This window comes from Sorex fumeus, unplaced genomic scaffold (assembly GCF_029834395.1).
Source record: "Sorex fumeus unplaced genomic scaffold, SorFum_2.1 ptg000123l, whole genome shotgun sequence".
In the NCBI taxonomy this organism is placed as follows: domain Eukaryota; kingdom Metazoa; phylum Chordata; class Mammalia; order Eulipotyphla; family Soricidae; genus Sorex; species Sorex fumeus.
In genome coordinates this window covers 5,339,763-5,366,423 of record NW_026606180.1, presented here as the reverse complement: position 1 = coordinate 5,366,423, position 26,661 = coordinate 5,339,763, and the positions used below count along the sequence as shown (strand labels likewise).

Sequence of the window (26,661 nt, the reverse complement as noted above, 5' to 3'; positions counted from 1 at the left end):
ACAATGCTCAGGGGTTGCTCCTGGCTCTGCACTCAGGAATTACTCTGGTAGTGCTCATGGGACATATGAGATACCAGGGGTCAAATTCGCATCGGCTGATGCAAGGCAAACGCCTTACCCACTGTACTGTCTCTCTGGCCCAGTTTCGGTTTCTTGTGTGTTTTTGTTGTGGTTATTGTTACTCGTTTGGGGTGTCACACTGACAGTGCTCAAGGCTTACTCCTGGCTCTGCACTCAGGGATCACTCCTGGCAGTACACATGGGTGCCAAGGATTGAAACTGGATTGGTCTTGTGTAAGGCTAGCACCTTGCCTGCTCTCTGGCCCCTCAGTTTGGATTTCTGTTGACCTGTCCTGAAGCTCACTTTAATCTTTCCCATCCTTGTTCAGACTGCTGCTGATCCCATTAAAAGAATCATTTTTATTGTCTGTGAAAGTAGCACTGTCCTCCCGTTGTTCGTCGATTTGCTCGAGTGGGCACCAGTAACGTCTCCATTGTGAGACTTGTTGTTACTGGTTTTTTTTTTTTTTTTTTTTGGCATATCGGACACGTCATGGGTAGCTTGCCAGGCTCTCCGGGAGGGGCAGAGGAATTGAACCTGGGTTGATCTCGTGCAAGGCAAATGCCCTACCCGCTATGCTATCGCTCCGGCCCAGTCATTTTTACAATATTTTATATTTGCTGTTTTGAAAAATCGATGAACAACGGGAGGACAAGTGCTACAGTTTTAAAGTAGATTCTGTATCTTCATTGATGTCCATCTTTTTATGCTTGTTGTGCACGTTTAACATGTTTATCACAATTAGTTAGCTCTGGGCCTCCCAGGAGGCCTGGGGGCTCCTTTTGGTGATTCTTGGCCAAGTAGGCCAGCAGTTCAGTGCATGGAGCTGAGAGTGCCCTGCTGCCTGGGCCCTGCAGTGCTGGGGGTTACCCAGGCCTCCTTGGTGGTCTCTGGGAACCTCCTAGCCACAGTCAGCAGTGTTCAGGGGCCTCCACAGGACTGTACCAGCTGATGCTTGGGGCGAACGATGTGGTACAAGAATCAAATTGGGATCAGTCACACGCAAGGCACGTACTTTAACCCTTGTACTATTTATCTTTCTAACTGTGTTAAATTTATTTTTGGAGGCTCCAAACAGTGCTCAGAGTTTGCAGGCTGCTTCTGGTGATACTTGGCCAACTAGGCTGAGGGTTCAAGGTTTGTGCCCAACAGTGCAGTGCTGTGAGTCACCAGAGCAATCCAGCTTGGAGTGGCAAACCTGGTAGAGCTTCGGGGTCCGTGGTGCCATCAGACTTGGGTCCCTGAGCACGGGACTTCTGGCCCTGAGCACAGTCACATGTACTTAAAGGCCCTGTCTGCTAACTTCAGCATTTGTACCCTCTCTGGGTCTTCTCTTGGACTCTTTCCTTCTTGTTTACAGGTGGCATTTTCTTCTTTTATAATGCCGCATCCTATTTACATTTAACTTTGATTTTTAATGAAATGTTAGGCACTTTCTGTAAGAGAACACGTCTGGATAGAGGAGAAAGAGCAGGTGTTATAGGTGGCTTAAATCGTTGTTGATTTCTTTGGAGTGTCTTCACCGCCATTTGAAGATGGGATCGGAGCCTTCCTTTTAGTGAGACTTGGGTCTGGGGGGGGCTTCTGACTCGGTTCCTGTCTGTCCTTAGCCTTCAGCAGCCCTCACACGTCAGTCGTTCGTTTGGGCGTAGTTAAAGCGGGTTTCTTTCCAACTCGTCCGCCAGGTGTCAGGGGCCAGTGCTCCAGCTAAATTTCTCTGTTTTGATATCTTTAGGTTGTCTTTTTTGTACACCTTCTGAGATTAAACCTTTTTTTTTTTTTTTTTTTGTCTTCTAGCCATTGCAGTCTGCAGATCAAAGCTCTGGCCAAAATTCATGCCTTTGTGCAAGACACGTGAGTGTTCCCCACTTTCCAGAATCCACCTCGGGCAAGGGAAGATCTTTTTTGTTTTGCTCCTCCTCTTGGGCTCTGTCTTTGTACTTACCTCGCACTCTGCTGAGGGTTGTGAAGGCTGCCCGAGAAACATGGCATGAACCTTCCCCTCAAATGTTTTGAGGAGATAAGAGGAACTAGGATAAGACTGTAGAAAAAATGACTAGCAGGGTAGTGCGACAAGGGATCGAGAGTAGCATAGCAGGAGGTATTTTCCAGAAGACAGTCACAAGTGGTCCAAGGAGGAGAAATAGGAATGAGGAAGGCAACCTCCGAAGGGATGGGCGGAAGTTGATTCGACTCCCTGGGGAAGAGTGGACTTCACCTGCAGCGGTTTGGAGGAGGGTGTGTGGCCAGTCCTGTTATCGAGGGTGGTCGGGAGGCTGTTTTTACCCCCCGACCCCCCTTTTGGGTCACACCCGTTGTGCTCAGGGCGGCTTTGCTCTCAGGAATCACTCCTGGTGGTGCTCAGGGGACCATGTGTGATGCCGAAGATTGAACCTGGGTCTGCCGCGTGCGAGGCAGGTGCCCTCCCTGCTGGACTGTGGCTCCTGCCCCCTCCAGAGGGCTGCTGTGACGGGCGGGAAAGCCGTCCATCTGAGCTCTCGTGTTGAGGCGGTAGCATCATGTACATGACATAAGCACTCAGGGCTCAGAGCAGCGTGAGCACGGTGGTCCTTCACGCAGGCCCCCTGTGGGATTCTGGGAATCGAATCCCTTGTGTCTCTTGGGGTTTTAATCTTTCGCTGACTTCATTTCCCCAGAACCCTGAGTGAGCCTCGTCAGGCAGAAATCCGGAAAGAGTGCCTCCGACTCTGGGGGGTGAGTCTCCCTCTGGTGCATGTTGCTCAGGGCAGGGAAGCTGTCGGAAAGCATGGGATGGCTCCGCACTGTCGCTGGCGGGTCTCTCCCCTCCGGAGAATGTCTGCTGTCCCTTTCAGGACTGTCTCGGCATCGTTGGGAAGCGTGTTTCTGCCCCTTTCACTGCCAGTTGGCCTGGCATCTGGGTCAGAAAGGAGTGGGCCTCATTGTGCCGTTGCTGGCCTAGAGAGTCCCCAAAAGGGAGCACCCTTGGGTGTGTTACTGCAGGGCCTGAAGGGGAGCGACCGTTACGTCACCCACCTCCACCCCTTTCTACTTTCTTGCTTTTTTTTTAATCTTAAAGCATTACTAGTCTTATTTACGTTTGGCTTCCTGGGTCACACCTGGCAATAACTAGAGGTTACTTCTGTCTCTGCACTCAGGAATTACTCCTGGTGGTGCTCAGGGATATATGGGATGCCAGGGTCAAATCCAGATCTGCCACGTGCAGTGCAGGCGCTCAGCCTGTTGTACGGTCACCCTGGCCCCTCCTTGTTTTGTCTTTGTTGTGCGTCCTTTCCTCTTCCCAGTCTGATCCCGCCCTTCTGCTGTCGATGCCACAAAAGCCGTATTAGTCAGGGGGCATTTTCCCATTTGAGCTTGGAGAACAGCTCTTGCCGTCTTTGTTTCAGATTCCGGACCAGGCCCGGGTTGCTCCTTCTTCCTCAGACCCAAAGTCTAAGTTCTTTGAGCTCATTCAGGTAAGTTGGGTGTCTGGGGCGAATAAAAAGAGAGGCTTATATGGAAGGTGTCACTGGAGCCCCAAATCCCTAGAGAGCCTTTTCAGGCACTGCCCAGGCTCCAAGGGGCTGGATGGAGGCCAGCGTAGGTGAGACCCTTTGGTATAGGATGTCGAGTCCCCAAGAGCTTGATGCTGCCCGAGAATTCTTAAGATGTGTTGTCCTCAGCACCCCTTCTGGGCAAAGGCTGACACTGGCCCCCCTGCCCCGACTGGTTCAAACCCGACTCCAGGGGAGATGTGAGGTGTGGGATGACCATAGACAAGGGAGCTGGTGTGGAGGGCCAGAACAGATTGCCTGGGGAGCTCTGTCACCAAGGCCGACCTCTCTCCAGCTTGCCTGTACTGGTGAGAAGGCCCTCAGAACACTTCTGTCCTGTTTTTTTTGTACCACCTGACTTCCATGTTTTCCGTGGTCTGGAGAGGCAGCCCAGCAGGCGGAGTGATGCTTTGCATGCAGGTGTTTAGGAGAGCTGGGTCTGATCCCTGATACCACGTGGCCCCACCGCCAGGAGTGAACACCTGTCGGTCTCTGACTTTCACAAAACCATACCACCAACCACTGAGTGTGACGTAATAACAGAAAGAAATTGTGCTGAAGTGATAGTATAGTGGGTAAGGTTCTTGTGTGCAGCCAACCCAGGTTCAGTCACCAGTACCCTGTCTGGTTCCCTGAGTGGAGCCCCGGGTGTCGCCCAACCTCCCACCCCACAAACAGATAAACAAAATCAAAATATACATAGATATATGGCCAGAGACGTACAGTGCTTGCCTCGCACACAGCCACCCCCAGATTTGATCCCAGCATCACACATGGTCCCATGAGCACCGCCAAGAGAGATTCCTGAGTGCAGAGCCAGGAGTAACTGTGTGTGTGTGTGTGTGTCTGTGTGTGTCTGTGTGTGTCCGTTCCTGAGCACTGCCAAGAGAGATTCCTGAGTGCAGAGCCAGGAGTAACGTGTGTGTGTGTGTGTGTGTGTGTGTGTGTGTGTGTGTGTGACTTGACTGCTTTAGACCCAATTGCTGGTGAGTCCTTAGTCTCCGTTTCATGGAAGGGGGATGGCCTTTCTATTCCAGGACATTTCCTTCTAGCCCTGGGAAACGGAGATGTCCTTGGGAATTCGGCATCCTTTCCCAGCGTTCTGTAGTAGGCCCTAAAGGAACACTCCGGGCAGATGGAAATAGATCCTGTTTACAGCGTGGGTAGGCGCAGGGGCCTGGGGAAGGGGGATTGTTTCAGAGAGCAGGCGTCTCGTCTCCCTTGCCTGCCCCTGCTGACCCGCCCTGGACTGGCACCCCTCCTGAGTGCCTGCTGCTTCTCCCAACCCAGCCGTGTTTTCTCTGACCCGGGGTGCAGGGCACTGAGATCGACATCTTCAGCTACAAGCCCACGCTGCTCACCGCCAGGACCCTGGAGAAGATCCGGCCGGTGCTCGACTACCGTTGCATGGTGTCCGGCAGTGAACAGAAATTTCTCATCGGCCTGGGGGTAAGACTTCGGCTGGCTTCCTCCCCCGCTTGGGGTGGCGGCACCTGGGGCAGTCTGGGCAGCTGCCTGGCACTCTGCGTGTTTTCGTGGCACCAGGGAGGAGGGATTTTTGACATCAGGGAAGTGTTTCTTCAGATTACATTTTCTCTCTTCCTCTGAGTTAGCTGTCTCCCTCCCTCGCTCCCTCCCTGCCTCCTGTTTGCTGTTCACCTCTCTGTCTTGCCAAAAGGACTAGTGCCTCTGTTCTTGTGATACAGACTTTTCCAGACTAGCAGCATGGGTAGCAGGTTAGTTCATCTGACTTGAGCCTATGCAGCCATTTCTTTGCAGCATCACAACCCCACATCACCTGTGTCTGACACCGCCTGGTGTCAAGGAAGGGAGGGAAAGGTCTGGTAGTTCTGTTCGGACGCCACTGGATAGAGTCATTGCTCACTCTACAATCTCACTTGTCTTTCTGATTAATTTTTCTCCCTCACTTTCTCTGTGTTTTCTCCCATTTGTCTTTTTTCTCCTTCTCTCCACATCTCTGCTTTCTGAACCCGGGCCCATCCCCACCTCAGACATATAGTAAGCTGAAGTTTATAGTAAGTTGAAGTTCTGGGTACCTTTGGCAAAGTTCTGCCAACCTTTGGCATGGTGTACAGCTCTGTACATAGAGGACTGATCAGTAGGGAACACCGTTCTCGTCACAGAATAGAACAGTTGCTCTCTCCTAGGCGTTTTCTTCTGCCATCTTCAGCCTCATCGACTTGTGGTCACCAGCTGAAAGTCCTTTTGAGGACCGAGGCCCCACCGTTCTGCTAACCTCGCCCTGTCTCTTTGCCCCACAGAAGTCCCAGATCTACACGTGGGATGGCCGCCAGTCTGATCGCTGGGTCAAGCTGGACCTGAAGACAGAGCTACCCCGGGATACTCTGCTCTCTGTGGAGATTGTCCATGAGCTGAAAGGGGAGGTCAGAGGTGGTTCTGCTCATGTGTTCTGGCCCTGCAGCTAAGGGACCAGGGCCACTCTGAGCCTGGCCCTTTTCCTGGCGTTAACGGGGTCCGATGTGGTGGTGCTTGGCACCGCCAGGGTTGGGGAAGGCTTTGTAGTTAGCCTTCTTCTTGAGGAATGATTCTAAGTCCTTGCTGCTTAAACTGGACTGTGGTCCAGTTGGCGACTGTAGAACGTGGGCAGGGTTAGGAGTAGGGTTTGGCCACAAGTGAAAGGCAGCCAAATGATTCAGAGTCAACCTCACAGAGAATCTTAGGTATTTCCGGCAGTCCGTACCCATGTCGCTTTTCTCAGGATTTAAAGGGTCACAAGTGGATGACATTTGAGAAGTCCTGACTGTGTGTGTGTGTGTGTGTGTGTGTGTGTGTGTGTGTATAAAATTTCATCTTTTGGCGGCATTCTCCACATGTCTAAGGGAGGCCATGATTATCTCTGTGCTTTGAGGGGCCCTATTGGGTCTGCTGGGTACTTTCAGTTGCTGATTTAATTTTTGCTCTGAAGTCTGTTGGAAAGAAACCGTTTGTTATTTCCCGCAAATTCCGGGTATGACAACCCTTAGGATGACATCTTAGTTCACACAGATGGGTTGCCAGTTGGCAAAGAGCAGGAAGCCAGGCCCTGGCAGCCCTGCCACTAAGTTGAGGTGCAAGAGGACATTCCCAGCTTCAGAGCTCCATGCTCAGAAGCCTGGACCCTTGCACCGTGCTGAAAATGAGCTGGAGGGAGACTGAAGAGGCCACCGGCTGATGGTTCCAGTCCCTTCCCTTGCCCTGGCTGCGTGGTGCTGGCAGAGCGGGCCGCTGTGGGCTGGCCGTGAGCAGTGTGTGTGTGTGTTCTTCTAGGGAAAGGCTCAGCGGAAGATCAGTGCGATCCACATCCTGGATGTCCTTGTGCTGAATGGCAGTGATGTGCGGGAGCAACACTTCAACCAACGGTCTGGCCTGCGCCCTGGGGCCGGGCGGGTGGGCCGGGCTTCCGTGTGGCAGGCTGCAGAGGAAAGGGAGGGCATCTCCCGTCGCAAGTGTGTCTTAGACTCGGGTGGGCCCCTTGCAGTCCGTTCCCCGCACCTCCCCCAGGGGACTTGTTTTGGTGACTGTGTGCTTCACAGTTGCTGAGGGGCTGGGGGCCAGAGAGCTCAGACAGGGGTGAGGGTGCTTGCCTTGGGCGCCCCCAACCCAGGTATGATCCTCTGCCCAGTGTCCCCCCCAAGCTCTGCCAGGAGTGTCCCTGAGCTCTCCAGGTGTGTCCCGGCCTCAGCCCTTAAAGCGCAGCAACAGAACCCACCACAGGTGCAGCTGAGTCAGACGTCCCGGCCTAGCCAGAGGGACGTGCTGACGAGGGCACCGCTGAGTGACGGGGCTTCTGGGGAGACAGGGCGCTGCCCTGAGCAGTTCCTTCGCAGTTGGGGTTCAGCCGGTACCGCAGACAGGATCCGGGGGCTGGCTGCTGGTGCTGGGGCCCTGACCTGGGTCTCAGAGACTCTTTGAATCGTAGAATCCAGCTTGCCGAGAAGTTTGTGAAAGCTGTCTCCAAGCCCAGTCGGCCTGATATGAATCCCATCAGGTGAGCATATGAGATGGCCTGTCACCCGGAAGCCCTGCGCCGGCTCCCTGTCTGTGAAGGGAGCACCCAGTGGGCCCCTGTTCCTGGGCTCCCTTCCTTTAAGCTGCACATGGTTGTGGCAGCACTGACCCCGACCATGACCCACACCTGGCCTGTTTGTTTGCTTCAGGTAAGGAAGGCAAGCTGGGGGAGCTCGGGTGTGGAAAAGGGGGAAAAAACGAGGCTTGAGAGAGAGGATGTTCGGTGCGAGGGAGGACGCCGGGCTTCGTTGCCGCGCTTGAAAGTCCGGGGGCTGAGGGCAGTCAGGAGGCAGACACGTGGAGAACAGACTGGGACCTTTGGGTTTCATAGCACAAAAGATCGAGGTCTCTATTTTCACCTTGTCAGAATAATTCTTGTTCCTTTAAATGTAAATATATTTACTTAAATTCAGTACAAAGAGTGTCTCCTACCGATGTCTTCGGAGTGTCTGGGACAGCTTCTTCCTACTCCTCAGAAAGTGCCTTCTGCCATTTGCTTCCATGGCGCTGCCATCACGGCCATTCCTGAGGACCCTACCCAGTAGCAGTCCCCAAGCCCCCCAGGGTGAAAAGGTGGACATCAGATAAGAGCCCTGCATATTGGGCAGGGGTCCACTGTGCCCCGTGGAAATAGGCCTGTCAGGACTGTTTGGAAGTGACTGCTACCGGGACGCTCACGGTTCTTGCAGTCAACGCAGCGAGGTGACAGGGTGGCAGGGGATTGCTGGTGGTCACATTTGTCTGCTGGGCCTTCTCTTTCTCTCCCTCCTCCCTAACCATCGGCACACTCCCCAGCTACCTGGGCCAGGGCTGCAACTGAGAAACCCAAGGTCTGGCTGGAGAACAGACACCGGACTCGGAGGGTGAAGGGTCCAGGCGGAGGGCAAGGCCAGGTGTGGGGTCCTGCTTCCCTGCCAAGACTGTCCCTTCAGGACACTCGGCTACTCTCTCCCGCAGGGTGAAGGAAGTGTACAGGCTTGAAGAGATGGAGAAGATTTTTGTCAGGTGAGTGGCTTGGCCGGACTAGCTCAGGGTTTGAGAGGAGTCGGGCTGGGGGCTGGGGCAGGCGTGTTGAGGATTTGTTCCCTGGTTCTCAGTAGAGAAGGCTGGGGCCGGGGTAGTGTGTGGGCCTGGCGAGCGGCCTCCGTGGGACTCTGGTGCCGAGCGCTGAGTCAGCACCCTGTCAGGAGGAGGCCGGGGCAGGCGTGTCAGGCAGAAATACGGGCTCATTGATGCTGTAATAGTTAGATTGTCCCTGCGAGGGGCCGAGCAGCAGGCTGTTTGAGACACTATAAATTCCAGCTCCTGGTGCTGACAGAGAGCGAGCCTGGAGGGCTGGAGGGAGCAAAGCTTCTTCATGGCCTTCTTAGGGGGTGGAGGGTGCGGAGATCTGTGGGTCTCGCCCTGGGCGTGTGCCGCTGGCTCTCTGCTCTCATGGACTCTTCACGGCACCCCCGGCCCCCCTCCCTGCCCCCCCCCCCGGCAGCAGCACAGCGGGGGCCCGGTCCCAGCTCCGCCTCCACTGTGGAGCTGGGCCTCCAGAGCACACTGGCTGTTGGGGGGCCCAGCGCCCAGTCGGGACGAGCTGTCACTGGCCAGAGACTGGACGGCAGGGCTGGCTTGCTTCCGTGCACACAGTCAGGGTTCTGTTCTGTGTTTTGGGGGGGCTAGGTTAGAGATGAAGATCATTAAGGGCTCCAGTGGGACCCCGAAGCTCAGCTACACGGGGCGGGACGACCGACACTTTGTGCCCACGGGCCTCTACATCGTCAGGACGGTGAACGGTGGGTGCCGCGCGGCGGTCGTGGGGCCCGTTTCCTGAGCCTCTTCCCTTCCGTGGTGGGCGGGGGGGGGGGGCACCTTGTATCCCCCGCAGCTCCTGGGGCTGGAGCGATGGGGCCTCTGTCCTGCACTCCCCAGCGATCCCTTTCTCAGTGCCCCCAGCCTCCAGTCCTGGCCCCTCTCCCGCTCTGCAGGCCATTGGGAAGGAACGCTTCAGCTGTCCGCTTAGGAGACCCGGGCTGCACCCCACCGACTGCTTCGGGAGACAGGGCCATGGAAGGATGGGAGTGGAGGGAAGGCAGGCCCCGACACCGTCCTGGCCCATCTCTTGGGGGTGTTTTATTTCCTTTCTCGGCCTCTTCCTGTCAGATCCATGGACTATGGCTTTCAGCAAAAGAATGAAGAGGAAGTTCTTCTACAATAAGAAAACCAAGAAGTCTACCTTTGACCTCCCCGTCGATTCCATTGCCCCCTTTCAGTAAGTAGCCCGCCCCGTCAGCACCCCGCTGCTCCCACCCGGAAGGCCTCTTGGGCACCCACAGCCTGGGGTAGGCTCACCGAGCACAGGCGGGAGGAAGTGCGGCCCTTTCCCCCAGGCTAGTGCCAGGCTGGGGGCGAGGTGCCCGAGGCAGGGCTCTGCCCATGGAGCGGTCATTTGCCGGCTGGTGGGAAAACGCTGTGGACCCACTGCCTGACCCCCCGGACATGAGTCCTGGCTGAGCCCACTTGCCAGGTTGTTGGTCAAAGGTTTGGGCAGCGGCTGGCAGCCCTAACTTGCCAGTGATCGGCCGTTAACACTGGTGTTTGTTAGCACACCACTACTGTGCCATTAGGCAGCTAAGCCGGGGATACCGGTGAGTCATTGCAGGAATCCAGTTGGGTGAAGGAAGCAGGATTTGAGAAAACCTGATCTAGGAGGTAGGGGGTGCCCCCCCGCCCCCGCGGAATTGGGTCGCCAAAGGCAAGTTGTTGAGACACAAGCCCCCTCCCCACCCCGTCCTCCCTGTGGCCCTGACCCTCTTCCCCTTGCCCCCAGCACCTGCTACTTTGGCCGACTCTTCTGGGAGTGGGGGGATGGCATCCGCGTGCACGACTCCCAGAAGCCTCAGGACCCCGACAGGCTGTCCAAGGAGGACGTCCTCTCCTTCATCCAGATGCACAGCGCCTGAGAGCCGGGCTGCAGCCCCACCGAATGTCCTGTCATTCCACGGCGGGGTGCCCGGCCTGTCCCCCAGCACTGGGCAGACCAGGGAGAGAGCTCACGGCAGCCTGTGCCCGTGAGGGAGAGACGGTCTCCCCGTGGGCCTCCAGAGGCTCTCCCGCGGTCCTTCGGGGACACCGTCCGTTCCCCCCTTCCTGGAGACCTGCCAGGACTCCGCCCGAAGGACACTGCTCCTGGGGCAGCCTTGCGGGCAGGTCCAGGGCACGGGGGCCAGCGGAGGCGGCGCCGGAGAGCAGCGGGGCCTGGCTGCGGCTGTTCTCCCGTCTCCTGTACTCACTTTTCTGAGTTCTGTGCACTGCCCCGAGGGCGGCCGCGCTCCTGCTTTGCCCAGCTTTTATTGGGCATCTGCCGGGAGCTGGCAGGAGCAGCCGCTGTACAAATCAAGGCTTTGTCCTTAGAACTTGCTCTGTTTTGATGCCAAGTTGGAGAAGGTTTTTGTCTCCATTCCCACCTGTCCTGGTCTTCCCCCGTTTGCCCCAGCCCGGACCTCCGACAGTCCCGCAGGCCGGGAGGGGAGGTCGTGGGCCCCACATTCCCGACGCCAGGTCAGGAGGTGGGTGGCGCTGCCTTGGGGAATGGCCGCGACTGCCTCCTGGGGTTCCGCGCCTTCCTGGGCCCGTCCCGCTGTTCGAGGGTCCCTCCTGGGGCGGGCCCCCCGGGCCCTCTGGCAATCATGGCACCAGGGCTCGCCACAGCCACCTTGCTACCCCTGCCCCCGCCCTTTGTTTTTCTTCCTCAGTAGGCGATACAGTCACTTTAGTTTGTCCTTTCGTGGTCACTCCATTTCCTCTATCTTGGAAGCGGGGGAGGAAGAGGGAAGCCGGGCAGCAGCTTGGGAGGGGGCACCCATGGCCCCGGCCCGGCTCGACAGGTTCCCGTGATGGACGCCGAGGCTCCCGCCGGCCTCCCGCTCCGTCCACCTGGCGGCAGCGCCTCCGAGATGCCGGATTCCCACCCAGTTCTGGGTCTATCAGTGTGTCTTGCAGAATCTTGATCATTAAAGAGGAACATATTTTTAATGCTCGTGTGGGCTCTGCGAGGGCAGCTGCTGTGTCCGGGTGCTCCGGGGCTGGCCTGATCCACAGCACGGGCTGGAGGGGGACCACTCAGGGTCCGCGCTCAGCGGGGTCCCGGCTTGCTGCCAGAGGGAGCCCAAGGCAGAGGGGACGGGCGGGCGGCAGGGGCCAGGCGCCTTCCCCGCCTGTAAATCACACAGCTCGCTCCACGCAGCAGTGTGACAATCTAGGATCAGTCTGTGGCTAAAATAACAAGAGGTGTCAGGCCAATTAGTGTCACTCGAGTGGGGGGAGGAAGCAGGGAGGAGTGGGCTTGCCGACCCCCAGCCAGCTCCCCTCTGCCCTGGGTGGGCACAGCCTGTCCTCACCCTGCGTCTGACTCGTCCCCCTGGCCCGAGGGGCCGATGGGTGTTGCCATGGCCTTCGCCCCCCTGGCGACTGCTTCCTTGTTCTTACCTAGTTAATTGGTATTAGCTTGCAGCTCTTGTGACCTCCTGCCCGGCCTGTCCCCGAGCTGGGAGCTGGGGGGATGGGCAGGGCAGCAGTGATGTCTGTGTTTGCTGCTCGCCGCAGAGCCGCCTGATTTACTGGCCACTGTCACCATAAGTCTGTCTGGTCATTACCATGGCTCGCGCTGCCCACTCTGCTCCATGCGGCCTCACCGCCTGGCCTCTCGAAGATGGATTAACTCCATGCTCCTCCGGGACCTAGACACGACCACTTCAAGTCCTCACGTCACCCTTCACTGCACAGGCTGCATTTTTCCCCTGCCAGCGTTACAGACAGTGGCACTGACTGGAAGGGAAGAGTGTGTGTGTGGGGGCGGGGGGGGGGGGGAACGGGGACGGGGACAGGAGGGCAGTGTCCAGGCCCAGGAGCTGCTCCCAGCATGGCCTTGCTTGGAAAGTGCTTCCCGCCTCTCCCGGGCGCTCGAGGGCAGGCTGTGCGGTGGGGTGGCGGGGAGGGTCCGAGGGGAGCCCCTCCCCCCCCAAGTTCCAAGCCCAGAGCGGCCTCCACGTGCCCCCGTGTCCGCAGCCACAGGCAGACCTGGCATTTACTCAGCAGCTTTTATTGCCTCTCCCGTGGGCTGCGGGAGGCCGCGCCACGGGGCACAGGGGCATTCTGCCCGCCCGGGCGGGCGCAGGGGCCTCTGGGCGCAGGACCGGTCACGTGCTCCAGTAGGCGAAGAGGAGGCTCAGGAGGGCGAAGATGGCCACGGACAACAGCATGTTCTTGCGGTTCTCCTTCCGCAGCAGCTTGAGTTCCTTCTCTGCCGGGGAGGGGGGCTTGGACGGGCTGCCCGCGTGCTCCCCACCCCTCCCCTCTCCTCTGCCACGGATAAGTACCCTGCTGGGGCGAGGCCCTGGCCTCCCAGCCTTCTCCCCGCCCCGCCCCGCCGGGTCCTGGCTGAAGGTCTCGGCCTGGAGAAGCCCCAGCACGGGCTGTGCCAAGCCACTTCTCTGGTGCAGCTGAAGCTGGGGCGGCGTTTGTGGCCCCGCCCCCCGGCTACCCCCAAAAGCTCGGTGGTGACGTGGCATGCCAGGGAGTCCTGGCACTCTGGTGTGAGCAGTTATAAACGCTCAGGCGAGGGCGGTTGGCTGGTTGGGGGTGGACCCTGCTGCCCGGCTCCTGAGGATGACGGGAGGCAGGGACCTGGAGGCCAGGCCTCACAGCACGGCCTCAGCCCTAAGGGGACGGTGGCTGGAGATGAGGACGGAGGCCCCACCCTTGGCGTGGGAGGAGGGCACAGCAGCTGGGGCAGGCCACAGAGGCCTGGTGATGGCGGCTCAGGCTTTCAGCATCTGCCTGAGGGTCAGGGTTGTTCTGGGCGGGGCTGGTCCCCTTAGGGGGAGATCAAAACCGACCAGTCGGGATCCTGACGGAGCCTCTTCCTCCAGCCGGCGCTGCCCCTCGCATCCAGAAGGTGGCAGCATTGCTCCACCCACAGTGACCCTCCTGCTGCCCAAGCAGATCCTGGGTGGGGGTGGGCGAGTATGTCCCCCACTCGCCTCACAGGAATTTGGTGGAGAAGACACAGGCACGGCAGAACAGGACGCCCAGACCTGGGTGGGGGCGAGCCTCGTCTGGTCGCGCCCCGATCCCAGGCCTCCTCACGAGGAATAAAGGCCAAATGGCCCCGGAGCCTCCTGGTGGTGGCTCTTCCCAGGCGCTCCCATGTTGCTCCCCACTGGGCTCTCCACCCTCCTGACTCGGACTGGACGTGGAACTGCCAGTGGAAGGGAACTTTCTTACCGTACTTGGAGGCTTTGCTCATCAGGCTCTTCCTCTCCTTCTCCAGAGACCTCCTGTGAGGGAGAAGGAGTTTTCGGACTCCAGGCCGCTGGCATGCCAGCGCAGGATGGCTGAGGATGGCCTGGGTCGGGGGATGGACGGACACCCAGGACCCCAGAGTAGGTCGGGGGCTGGGGGTGGAGCAGGACTGTTACCTGGCCTCTGGGCTCAGCTCTGGCTCACAGAGCCGGGAGTTCACGGCATCCAGGTCCCTGCGGCACTGGGACAGCTTCTCCTCCAGCCCGTCGATCTGAAACACAGCACGGCCTGGACTAGTCCGGGGGCAGGGCCTCGGCCCCCACATGCTGCGCCTGGGATAGGGGAGCCTGGGGAGCCTGCCTGCCGGCCCCTCCCGCAGCTCTGTTGGGGGTCCTTTGCATGCGGGTGTCCCACAGTGCCAGCAGAATCCACTCTGGGTGTTGCTGCCCGGATACGAGGCTGAGACTGAGATGGGAGCAGGGAGGAGCAGCCCCTGTGCTGGGTCTGTCCCCGCCACATGCCCCTTCGGACCCAGCAGGAAGCCACCAGAGCGCTGCACAGGGCACTTCCTGCCACTGGGGTGCACCCCAGTGTGAACTGAGGTGCCGTGGGAAAGCGCCCTCACACACAAGGTAATGTGACATCCAGGGACGGAAGGCGGTTCTTTGTCTCACTGACACTCTTTAGCTAGTCTCAGCTGTAAGAGCATGCATTGTCAGAATACAGATTCCAGAATATAAACAGTGCAGCTCAAGGCGCCTACTTCTGACTTTTTTTCTTACGCAAAAAACAGTTTCCATCACCGAGGTGTCCGTAACTGTGACAGAATAGCTGATTCCTGAAAGGTTAGTTGTCAAAGGTATCCATTCCTCCATTTGTTTTGATTATGGGAAAATCAAAGCTGTGGTCTAGGGAGATGCCTTGTCAAGGACCGGGCCAGCTGGGTTCCGCTGGAGTGCTCTTGGCTTCCAGAGTGCCTCTGCGTCCGTCTGTCTGTCTGCACAGCCGCCAGCAGGGGGCCCAGATCTTGGTTTCTGCGACGCTGGGTCCCTGTTTGTCCCACAGGCTGGGAGGGATGGCAGAGCCAGCCTCCGTTCTGGCAGTGGGGCACAGGGCACCCCTGGGTGCCGTCTCCTTTTTGAGGAGTCAGTGGCGCCAACCTCTTCCTGGAGCGGCTTCTGCCCATGGGAATCAGCAACCCTGAGAGGAACCGGGGTTCTCGGGCAGGTGTGCGGTGCTGGACTCTCCGGACCTCCCCAGCCCCCTGGCAGCCCTGTTGTGGCACATCTGGGCCCAGTGCCCAGTCTCCAGGACACCAGCCGCCCCCTTCCTGCAGCCCAGCTGCCTAAGTCTGGTTCCAGAAGCAGGCCCTGTGGGAGGGAGCAACTGCTGGGCTTTGAGTTAATTGCCTGACTAATTGTGTCATTTCTTTGCTAACGGGCACAAAGGGAGGGCAGTCCAGCCAGGGCCTGGGGAGCCCAACAGCTGTCCGGAACCCCTGCCCTGGCGAGCCAGGCTCAGGGGCCGGCTAGGACTGTGAGTGGAATCAGCAGCACCCCACTTGGCCCAGCCCCCTCAGCATCCCAAGACTTGCTGTTCACACACTGCCACGACTAGGCGACCAAATTCCATGCTGGGTCCCACAGGGACCCAGGGCGTGGGGGGCGTCGGGGCCTGGGCGGAAAGCACGCTCAAGTACTGCTCTGGGCTGGGCAGTGCTGGGGGCCACTAAGGCCCCTGTGGTGGTGCTTAAGGGCCACACCCCGAGGTGCAGAGCTTAATTCTTCAGGTTTCAGGCTCTGCTCGCTTGGTGGGATTTCTCGGCTACTGTGCTGCAGAGCCACTGCCTCCTGCCAAAGTAACCCACACCAGGTCCGAGAGCTGGCACCATGAATAGGGCGCTTGTTGCATCAGCTGCCCCAGGCTCAGTTTGAGCCCCAACATCCCGTATGGTTCCCTGAGCGCCACCAGGAGTAACCCCTGCATTACCAGATGTGCTCTCCTCCCCCCCAAATCCAACCCATATCTCTGCTGAGAACACCCTGTCCTGTGTGCCCAAACCCATTCTTCTCCAACTCAGTGCCCGAGGCAATGGCCAAGGCTGCAGTCCTAGCCCCGCCCACTGGCTGACTCAGTCCTCTAGTGTTTGTGATCACCAGCCCCTGGGGGGCCTGACTCCAGCTTGTCTGGAAAAGCACAGTGGCCACTGGTCTCCCTTCTGCGGCCAGGTCCTTGGCAACAATCTGCTTTTGCAGCCGTGCTCATGAGTTTGGGTGGGTGAGCGGCGGGGCTGATGGGAGGCTTCAACCAGCAAAGAGAATCTGAACTTGGCCCTGTGCCCAGACGCCAGAAGCTCGGAGAAGCCCCTCGGTGGACTGTCCTGTCCTAAGCAGGTGTCCTCCACCAGCACCGAGACCAGGTCCTGAATTACTTATCAGTCTGGGAAAGGAGTGGGTCATGGATTTCCCACCCCTAAATGCCCCCGTAAAGCTCACAGGGCCTGAACAAGAGGTCGTGGACCCAGAGCTAGAGCAGGAGCAATGCAGATCCTTACACGGCGCTGCCAGGGTGCAGCGGCCTCTGGGGGCCGGTGGGGCCGGCAGTGGGAGGCCCTTCATGGGCACAAGCCCAGTTCATCTGCAGTCCTGTGGAATAGCCCCATTTTCATTTACCACTTTTTAATGAGGCTTAAATGAACTAACACAAATCAAGGTTTTAGGGACTCAGTTCTAACCTCCCTCTATGAATATTTATGTCCTGCTGACAGCTCTTTCTGATTCCTTTCTAAATAGCACGTTCCCCTCCTTTATAACCAGCTGCTTGATGTGGGCTGGGTCGGCGGGGGGGTGTGGGGGCACGGAGGCTGTGAGGAGGCTCTTCCCTCAGAAGGTGACTGCAGCAGACGGCTCACGGCCCTTGCACCCAGGCCCCCCACTGTGGGGAAGGCAGGAAGGGCAGGTCAGGACTAGAGCAGGGTGGTGGCTCACAGATGACCCAGCAGGATGGGCCTGGCAAGGGTGGGGAAGGACCCGGGAGGTGAGTCTCCCAGTGAGCTCTCAACTCCACGCGCAAGGATTACGTGCTCTGCAAATTGTGTACTAGGCTTCCTCCCGGCTGTCATCAAGCTTAAGGCAACAGAGGACAGTGAATCCAGGATAGGAGAGAAGACGGGGGTTAGGCCAGAATAAGGAATCTAAGTCAAGAAGATTCTAGAATGAGGCTGGAGCAATAGCACAGCGGGTAGGGCGTTTGCCTTGCACTCAGCCAACCTAGTTCGATTCCCAGCATCCCATATGGTCCCTCGAGCACTGCCAGGAGTAATTCCTGAGTGCATGAACCAGGAGTAACTCCTGTGCATCACTGGGTGTGACCCAAAAAGAAAAAAAAAAGATTGTAGAAGCCCCGAGGGCCAATGTTGGGCAGGTTGTTGGGAGCGCAAGTAACTGAAAGCCTCTCTCATGGTTCTCAGAGAGGATAGCAGCATGGCCGGGGCTGCTCGCCAGAACGCCTGAGTCCTGGGCCTCAGGTTACCGACAGGCACAAGAGGTGACATTTCAGAGATCAACATTTCATGTGTCAAAGAGTTACAAGCATATCAGACCGCTTGTGTTCCACAGTGCTTGAACAATGCCTGTTCCCACTGGCTGTTACCCTGTGATGTTTGTAAGAAAAAGAAGGGGGCTGGAGTGATAGCACAGCAGTAGGATGTTTGCCTTGCATGCAGCCGACCCTGGTTCGATTCCTAGCATCCCATATGGTGCCCGAAGCACCGCCAGGAGTGATTCCTGAGTGTATGAGGCAGGAGGAACCCCTGTGCATTGTCAGGTGTGACCCCCCAAAAAAGAAGAAAAAGAAACGGAAGGTGCGGTGGGAGTCAGCCCCACTGGCTGCAGAATAGCTGGTCCTCTTGAGGCCAGCCTGCGTGCTGGCTCGGGGCCGAGACGCAGGAGCTTCCCCCGGGGAGTTAAGTGCCTGGCCAGTGGGTGCTGGGGGCAGAGGCTGGGGCAGACAGAACGGAGGACTCGGTATCCGAGACGGGGATGGCGAGTGAGTCCCGGGCCAGGGCTGGCATCCAGCTAGGCTGGAACAGGCACGCACAGCCCTGGCCCTGCCGAGAAAGAGACCCTGATAAAGAGGTCAACTCTGGTGGGCGGCCGTGCTCGGGGCTCTGTCAGCCACTTGCCTGCTTATGTGGCAGGCTGGATTGGGGGGTCACGGCAGGAAAACCTAGCCAGTCTGCAGCTCAGGGGACAGGAGCTGCAGGTGCAGGGAGCTAGATGAGGGGTGTGCACTCTTCCACCCAAAGACAGCGCTGTAAAGCTCTGCCAGGCACCGAGGGATAGCAGGAAGCATGGCTGCAGGGGGGCCCTGGGGAAAGGCCACGGGGTGAGTGCCTGCAGGTTCCCTTGGGCACCGCCCCAGTGCCGAGGACCTGGGCGGGTGGAACGTGCACCCGTGTCCCAGCAGTTCGGGCCACTAAGAGGTGGGGAGTGTGGGAGTGTCCCGGTGGCAGTCAGCCCTGGCTAAACCTGCCCAGGGGGGCCGCTGGGAGTGGGAACTGGGCAGGGAGGCCGCAGAGCACCGAGCTGGGAACCGGGAAGTCCGGGTTCCGTCCTGACATCACAGAAAAGGAAGAAAAGGGAGGTGTGAGACAGGAAGGAGTTGAGGGGAGCCCGGGAGCGCTGGCAGGTCTGTTCTCTAACAAACAGGTCTGAGGAATCCTGCCACAGACGGAGAATACAGGAGACAGTCTGCTTCCTGCACATGTCAGGCGCACAGTCCAGGTCAGCAGAGGGGGTCCTCACTGCTGCTGGTTGGGTGCTCTTCCCCGAGATCTGCAGACCTCCCCTCTGCGGCCTGGCTGGGGTCCAACACCTCCTTCAAGCTTTGGAGAAATCTCCCTGGAGTTTCTAAGCCAGAAAAGCAGCGCTTAGGAGAAACTGTACTGTGGGTCTGAAACCCCCTGAGGCACGGCGACAGGACGCCCTAACTGAAGCCCTCCAGCAAGGTCTCGAGGAAGCCACAAGCTGGCTAGGTCAGGCCTGGCTCTGCTGGGGGCCTCACACTCACTTGCGCTGCCCACAAGCATATTCGTGGAGGTGAAATGGCACCGCCCCCATTCCCTACGGAGCCTCTGCTTGGCCAGACTTCGGCCAGGAAAGAACAGAAGGCACCCTGAGTGCTGCTCTGCTCTCTGGCGTAAGGAGTTGCCAGCCCAGGGCAGTGGTTCAGGGACTGGAGTGCACGCTGCATGCTGGAGGCCCTAGGTTCGATCCCCAGCAGTGGCTCCCAGTCTTGCTGGCCTTGCTCGCAGGAGCTGGTGGTGAGGGCCTCTCAGGTATAAGGCATGGTCTACATCAGGCTGTGAGATGGAAGGGAAAGGCACAGTATGGGCTCCCGAGACCATCTCGAATCAGAGTTCCCCATGGCTGGGATGCTCAGCAGGAGGAAGGTTCCAGAAGCCAAGTCCTCACGCAGTGAAACCAATGCAGAGCCAGCAGCTGCTCAAGCTCCTAGCTGCATGCGCCGGAGTGCCAGATGCCTTCCTGGGAACCCACTGGTGTCTCGTGCTGGACATGAGGTGTAATGTGACAAGCTACATCTTCTTTTTTTTTTTTTTTTTTGCTTTTTTGGGTCCCACCCGGCGATGCTCAGGGATTACTCCTGGCTTTGCACTCAGGAATTACTCCTGGCAGTGCTCAGGGGACCATATGGGATGCTGGGAATCGAACCCGGGTCGGCCGCGTGCAAGGCAAACGCCCTACCCGCTGTGCTATCGCTCCAGTCCCCACAAGCCACATCTTCAATGCACAAACTTGGGTCAACCGAGCACTTTGCCCAGGATCACCCAGCAGTACTGAGGAGCTGTCAGTGGATTCACCAGCCTAGTTAAAGAAAGCAAGAACACCCTGGGCAAGGCATGTGGGTGCAATCTAGTTATCTACACCACCTCTGCAAGATAGGGACTGTCCCCATTTTACAGAGGCACAGAGATAGTTAAGGAAACTGCCCCTGCTTGTGTCGCTGGGGAGTGGCAGGGTTGGGTCCTGAATCGGGGTCTTCCTGCTTTAGAGCCTGTGCTCTTTCCAGCAGGTTAAGCTCTTCCTCTCAAATCCCTCCCAATCGCCTTCACGACAAAGGGCTCTGCGGACAGTGATTCCATATCCCAGCCAAAAATCTTCTAAGCTGGTTGATCTGCCTTCAACAGAGCCTCTCCAGTGAATAATCCTGGACAAGGGCTCTGCTCCGTGACAGGGGAACTGACTGAAATCGGCTCAATCAGAGACTAAGACGGGAGCTGAGTGAGCTGCAGTCCTCCCCCTCTGCTTCCTACTTCACCAGCATCCACGGAGCACCTGCTGCGAGTTGCCTCAATTGTGATCCCACAGACAGTTTGAGTTCGGAGAACAAGAAATGTGCACGAAGGGGCTGGAGTGATAGCACAGCGGGCAGGGCGTTTGCCTTGCATGCGGCCGACCCGGGTTCGATCCCAGCATCCCATATGGTTCCCCGAGCACCGCCAGGAGTAATTCCTGAGTGCATGAGCCAGGAGTAACAACTGTGCAATCCCGGGTGTGACCCCCCCCAAAAAAAATGTGCACGAGGGTCTGACATGCCTCCTTCCCCCCGCCCCCCCGAGTCTCCGTGATCCTTTCAGCCAGGCTTGGGCCGTCAGCTGTTTCCTCTCCAGCCCCTGCAATCTGGAAACTGGGTTTCTGGAAATTCATTAATTTCCACTGATTATGATGGGCAAAGGTGGCAGAGCACCTGCTCGACTGGCCTCTGACCAGGGCACTGAAGCCATTAGGCCTCTGGGCCTCAAGGTCACACCACCATGCTAATTTGGGGTCAGGGGCCTTGATTTTCCAGGTGACCAGCCTTACCCTGACACCATTTTTTTTTTTTTTGCTTTTTGGGTCACACCCGGCAATGCACAGGGGTTACTCCTGGCACATGCACTCAGGAATTAACTCCTGGCGATGCTCGGGGGACCATATGGGATGCTGGGAATCGAACCCGGGTCGGCCGCGTGCAAGGAAAATGCCCTAACCGTTGTGCTATCTCTCCAGCCCTACCTTGACACCATTTAAAGCAGTAAAGTTCTGTGAAGGATGGAAGGATGCGGGGTGAGAGAAAACCACCTTCCACACGGCTCTCCCGGGCTGGGCAGAGGAACACGAGGGGCCCCACGGGGGTCCATGCGGACCTTCAAGACCTGCAGGGGCCCTCCAGACCCTTCGGGCACACTGACAGCAGCTCTGCAGGGGACTCAGTCAGTGCCTGCCTGGAGGCCTCGGCCCGTCTCCCAGCCAGGAAGCTGTTTGGGGGATGCTTCTCCTCTCCTGGATATATACCTTTTTTTTGATAAATTAGCAAAAGCTTCTTCATCACTGAAAGGCTCAGAGCACTTTTCAAGAACTGGCATCCACCCCGCGCCTTATGAATTCATTAATTAAGGTGCTGGCAAACAGCCACCGCACACATGCTGACTTCCAGCCGCGTTAGGTAATGAGGTTTTAGTCTCCTGACCCCCGTCAAGTGGAGCAGAGCCCGGCGCGGGCTGCCGAGAGAAATCACCTGCCCAATGGCGACCTGTCGCTCGGCCCGGCAGCAGGTGAGGCTCATTTAATGGTCAGCAGCCCTGAACAGAAAGCCTGTCCCTCAGCCCCCCGGCCACAGCGCCCCAGCACAGGGCTGTCCAGCTGCCTGCCCTGTCCGGCAGCTTCCTACCCTCCCACGGACCAGCAGGAGCGAGCACAGCCTCCTTCGGCCCCTCCAGCCAATTCAGTCAGTATTTATGGATGCTCTGCCAAGCTGCTTCCATCCCCGCCTCCAACCGGTGGGTACCCCTCAGCTGGGGCTGGCCTTGTCCGTGCCGAGTGCCCTGCCTGGCCCTTCCTGCCTTCCCAGACAGACAGCAGCGGGAAGCTCTGGGCCAGCAGTGTGGGAGGCTCCCCTCCTCTCCCACCCCAAGAGCCTGGCCCTGGCTTTGGGATCAGGATTCCACTGTTTACTCCTGACCGGACACCCTGCTGGTTCCCAGGCACAGCCCTGACTCCCGCCCGCTGCTCCTTTGCCCGGCTCCATTATGGAAGTCAGAGAGTCAGCGGTAGCTGTCCCAGCCTCACCGCGGCTCCAGGTGGTGATGAGCCAGCTCGGACACTGAGAAGTCCCAAGAGGGAAAGTCCTGGAAGAACTGTGGCTTTGCTAAGAAAAAAGAAAAACCCAGGGGTTGGAGCGATAGCACAGCGGGTAGGGCGTTTGCCTTGCACGTGGCCGACCCGAGTTCTATTCCCAGCATCCCATATGGTCCCCCGAACATTGCCAGGAGTAATTCCTGAGTGGAGAGCCAGGAGTAACCCCTGAGCATCACCGGGTATGACCCGCCCCTCCAAAAAGAAAAAGAAAAACCCAAAGAGGGCAGTGGTTCCTCTCTCCTTCCTGGCTGAGTTGGAGGTGATGGCTTAAGCTGTGGCAGCTATCTCCTGAAGAAGAGGAAACAGCTAAAAAGGCAGAAATGCCAACCCAAAGAGGGTAGAGCTTTTGTACCCAGGCCAGTCGCCATCTACTTCAGAATTTCTTGGTACGGGGAAAACAGGTATATTCCGCTTACCTAGCCCACCTGGATTCCTGTGGCCAGAGGCAGTTCTCACTGCTGAGCACGAGTGAACAGTCCTAACAAAGCCATCCCCTTTAAGAGACCAGCTAAGATACTAAATGTCTGCGAAGATCATGTGGCTACTGGAAGGTCTAAAGACATCAAATAAAACTGTCCAGCTGTGAAAAGTGCTGTGACCAAGTACAGCCGTTACTCTCCAAGAGCAAAAAATCGAAAACAGGTGCGGCCAGAGCGATGGGACAGCAAGTAGGGCATTTGCCTTGCATGCAGCCAACCCAGGTTTGATCCCTGGCATCCCATACGGTCCCCCGAGCAGTGCAGAGCCAGGGCATTGCCGGGTATGACCCAAAAAGCCAAAAAAAAAAAAAAAATCTAAACTAGTTTTTAAATCAGTCCAGATCCTCTCACTTGAGACCAAAATGCAACCTTTCTTTCTCTCACTTTAAAATCACTAGCAGAGACGAGGAAACGGCTCAAGTAGCAGAGTACATGCTGGCATGCATGAGGGCCTCATCGCCACATGGCTCCTGCTTGGAGCGGCCCTAGTGCTGGGCTGAGCAACCAACTAGGACGCCACACCCTGGCTCCCCAGCACGGCACATGTGCCCCTATTAAAAAAATCAGTACCAGATCTGGGGATTTCTCGTCTACATTATAATTCTCCCATTTTCCAGAATCCTCAGAATGGAAACTAACAGTCAGTTTTGCATGCCAACTCTGAGCTCTCACAGGTGGCAAAGAATTGAACCACAACCCCCTTGAAGAGTCCCCCGTAGGGGAGGCGGGGGGGGGGGTCTGGGGCTGCCCGTGCAGCAGCTGCCCAAGCGGCCCCCAGGGCCAGTGCCACCCGCTCAGTAATTGCTTCATTACAAGTGGAGACTGTTTGCAGGTGCTGAGAACACTCACTTGTGGGGGTTTTATTGCACTCGTCAGATTAACAAACATTTTTGATTAAATCACCACTTCATTGGCTCCGAGCACACGACTTTTAATAAGAGGGCAATATCCACTGCTATGGAGCGTCCGTTCACATTCAATACTCAGGTCCGCTGGGGGCAATGGAGGAGCAGGGTGGGGGCACAGCCAGATGCCCGGCTTTTTCGAAGGCACAGCTTCTGAGCTCAAATCTTAGAAGATCTAAGTAAAAAAAATGACGGACCAGAATGTTGATAACCAGGCCTTGGGAGGGACCAGAGCCACAGACTGAAGAAATAGGGCAGGGCCCCTGCTCTCCGGTACCCCAGCCTGGACTCGGCAAGCAGGGCTGATCACTTGGTTTCATATAAAAGCGTTTCCTGAACATAGCCCCATCCACTCCTTTACATACTGTCCATGGTGGTTTTGTGCTAAGACACGCCTTGGGTATAGAGTCAGTTCTTACGACTGCAGTAGTTGTGTCCTATATAGAGTTGCTGCACCAACAAATTGGTGAGTACTGAACCAGGTGACATTTCTCGGAGCCTCTGGTCACGACATTTTCACCAACCGGTCAATACAAAACCTTGTTTTGTATGTAGTACTGTAGCACTGTCCTCCCGTTGTTCATCTCTTTGCTCGAGCGGGCCCAGTAATGTCTCCATTGTGAGACTTGTTGTTACTGTGTCTGGCATATTGAATACGTCACGGGGAGCTTGCCAGGCTCTGCCGTGCAGGCGAGATACTCTCGGTAGCTTGCCGGGCTCTCCGAGAGGGGTGGAGGAATCGAACTCGGGTTGGCCGGGTTGGCAGCATGCAAGGCAAACACGCTACCCGCTGGGCTACTGCTTCTGTTTAAAGAGAGCTTATTTAATGTTTATTGTAGGTTCGTTACTTCTGAGCTCACGGCCAACAGCATTTTAACTCATGTCCATACGAAGTTTTAGCTAACAGATATTTTTGCTCTAAGTCACGCATAGTCTTCGTGCACTTAAGAGCACTCAACAGCACTTTAGTACTATACTTGGAGGCCATCTGAAACAGCAAAATCACCAACATGCAAAAAAGTGGCACTAAATGTCCATAAAAAGGAACATCTATTCACAGTATGAGAGCTGAAACAAGAAAGCAGAATGCGGCCTTGTTTGACCTGAGCTGAATGACCCCCATGTTTCATTGCTTGACTGTCAATGATAACAAAAGCACTTGTACTGATTTGTGGGTTACAAGTATATTTCAGCAACTGGGCAAATTCAGAAATAGAGTCTGTGTAATGAGGATAGCCCAACATTGCAATGAAGATCATAATGATTAAGACCCATGAGGTCTAAACTATTTAACATCTGACCCTTTACAGACACCTGCTGATCCTTCCACTAGCCTGCTTGGACAAAAAAACAAAACAAATTTTCTTGGTGAAGAACAAGAAATGTTGGGATTTCTCTTCTATCAGCTCATGTCTATGGTGTCTCTATGGTGCATCTCATCCTACCACTATGTTATTCTCTCCCGCCATCCCCGCCAAGTAGAGCTCTATTTTTCATGGGCTGATTAGGACTAAGTTTTCCACATCAGAATGGGGTTGTAGTGCATTTGGGAGTAGTGGGGGTGGTGACATCGGTGATGCACACCACTCTGCACTCAGGGATCACTCCTGGCAGTACTAGGGGGACCATATGGGTGCTGTTGTGGCTAGAACCCCAGTTGGTTGTGTGTAAGGCAAACACTCTCCTGGCTGTAGTACTATGGCTCAACCCTGCGGTGCTGCATTTTATTTTATTTTTTTGGCTTTTGGGGTCACATCTGGTGATGCACAGGAGTTGCTCGGGGCTCTGCACTCAGGAATTACTCCTGGCGGTAGCTCAGGGGACCATATGGGATGCTGGGAATCGAACGCGGGTCAGCCGTGTCGTTCCCGCTGTGCTATCACTCCAGCCCCATGGTGCTGCATTTTAAACGCTGAGTCTTTCCTCAAAAATGCACTCCCAGGTCCTGCTGAATGAGGCTCAGGGTGGGTTCCACGCCCTGCCAGCTTCCTCAGCGCGGGCTTCAGCCTGAAACCACTGGGCTAGGTGGCCAGTGTTGGAAGGCGGCCACCGGTCTCTCTCTTGCAGTATGCCAACAGGGCCTTGTGTACCAGAAGGCAACCCCCACGTGCCCGGTTCTCAGCTGCTGCACACAGAGTTCTACTGAGCCTGTTTCCTCACCTGTAAGCAAATCTCAGGTCTGGGGTGAGCCTGAGGACCCTGGAGGCAGCAGCTGCCCAACAGGATGCACCCCCCTGCCCCCCCCCCCCATCCTGCAGTCCACTATTAGGACGCATTCCCGAACTGCCTGTACCAATTCCCAAAGGTTCCAGAGTAATTTTCCAGCTACAAGCTTTGGGCACCGGGCGGAGAGCTCCCATCTCGGGGGGTTAATGAAACCCCGAGTCACGCTCCCGCACTTCTGGGGGCGCCCCCGCCCAGACAGAGCCCGCAGGGGGGCTTCTCGTCCCTTCACCCGTGCCACCTCTGGGGGGTCCCCTGCACGCCCGTGACCCTCCCCGCCAGGCAGCATCCCCCTCCCCGCCAGGCATCCCCCGCCACGCCCCCGGGGACCTCCTCCCTGCCCCGGGAACGCCCCCCTGCACCCCCTCCCCTCCCCCAGCACGCCCTCCCCGGCCCGGGCACCCCCTCCCCGCTCCCGGGACCCTCTCCCCGGCCCGGGCACCCCGCCCCCACCCGGCACGCCCCCCCCGCCCACGACCCGCGTGCTCCCTCCCACCCAGCGGCCCCTCCGCTGGCCTGCAGCAGGGCCGACCACGAGCCCACGAGGCGGAGGCGCCGCAGCCCCCCTCAGCCCCTCACCTCCAGCGCGATGCCCCGATTCTCCCGCTTCTTTTTGGTCATGTTACTCGCCGGGAAGCCCGTCATCGGGGACACGCCCACCTGGGGCCAGGGCGCACGCGCCAGCCAGCGTGCCTCTCCCTCATTGGCCGCCGGGGCGGTGGGTGGAGCTTCTGCCCGCCGCCATCTTGGTAAGGGGCGTGGGCGCCTGGCGCTGCCATGTTTGTGAGGGGCGGCGTTCGGGCTGGGGACCTCGGCGAAGGGTTGGGGGGAAGGAGGTCGGGCAGGGGCAGCTGCTCTTTAACGCGGCTTCACGATCGCCCTGGGACACCGTGAGCAGAGCCGAGCAGTGTTTCCTCCTCTTGTGTCTTGTGTTCTGACTTG

The 26,661-nt window shown here is 57.4% G+C and overlaps 2 protein-coding genes across 2 annotated transcripts in view; one reads left to right on the top strand and one right to left on the bottom strand.

The window, feature by feature from the left end:
- CMTR1 (cap methyltransferase 1) overlaps positions 1 to 10,739 on the top strand; it is a 51,397-nt gene extending 40,658 nt beyond the window's left edge. Inside the window, exons 14-24 of the mRNA XM_056137291.1 lie at positions 1,859 to 1,915; positions 2,719 to 2,776; positions 3,448 to 3,516; positions 4,912 to 5,043; positions 5,877 to 5,999; positions 6,883 to 6,974; positions 7,535 to 7,603; positions 8,581 to 8,628; positions 9,295 to 9,407; positions 9,775 to 9,883; positions 10,442 to 10,739. Coding sequence (XP_055993266.1) covers positions 1,859 to 1,915; positions 2,719 to 2,776; positions 3,448 to 3,516; positions 4,912 to 5,043; positions 5,877 to 5,999; positions 6,883 to 6,974; positions 7,535 to 7,603; positions 8,581 to 8,628; positions 9,295 to 9,407; positions 9,775 to 9,883; positions 10,442 to 10,574 — 1,003 coding nt within the window. The 3' untranslated portion in view covers positions 10,575 to 10,739. The remainder of the gene's footprint in view (positions 1 to 1,858; positions 1,916 to 2,718; positions 2,777 to 3,447; positions 3,517 to 4,911; positions 5,044 to 5,876; positions 6,000 to 6,882; positions 6,975 to 7,534; positions 7,604 to 8,580; positions 8,629 to 9,294; positions 9,408 to 9,774; positions 9,884 to 10,441) is intronic.
- Positions 10,740 to 12,739: 2,000 nt separating this feature from the next.
- Positions 12,740 to 26,363, bottom strand: CCDC167 (coiled-coil domain containing 167). The gene is made up of 4 exons (XM_056137363.1): positions 26,299 to 26,363; positions 14,091 to 14,185; positions 13,897 to 13,949; positions 12,740 to 12,913 (listed from the first exon to the last, which is right to left on the bottom strand). Exons 1-4 carry the CDS (start codon positions 26,338 to 26,340, stop codon positions 12,810 to 12,812), a joined length of 294 nt encoding a protein of 97 aa, XP_055993338.1. The 5' UTR covers positions 26,341 to 26,363; the 3' UTR covers positions 12,740 to 12,809.
- Between the last annotated feature and the right edge of the window lie 298 nt (positions 26,364 to 26,661).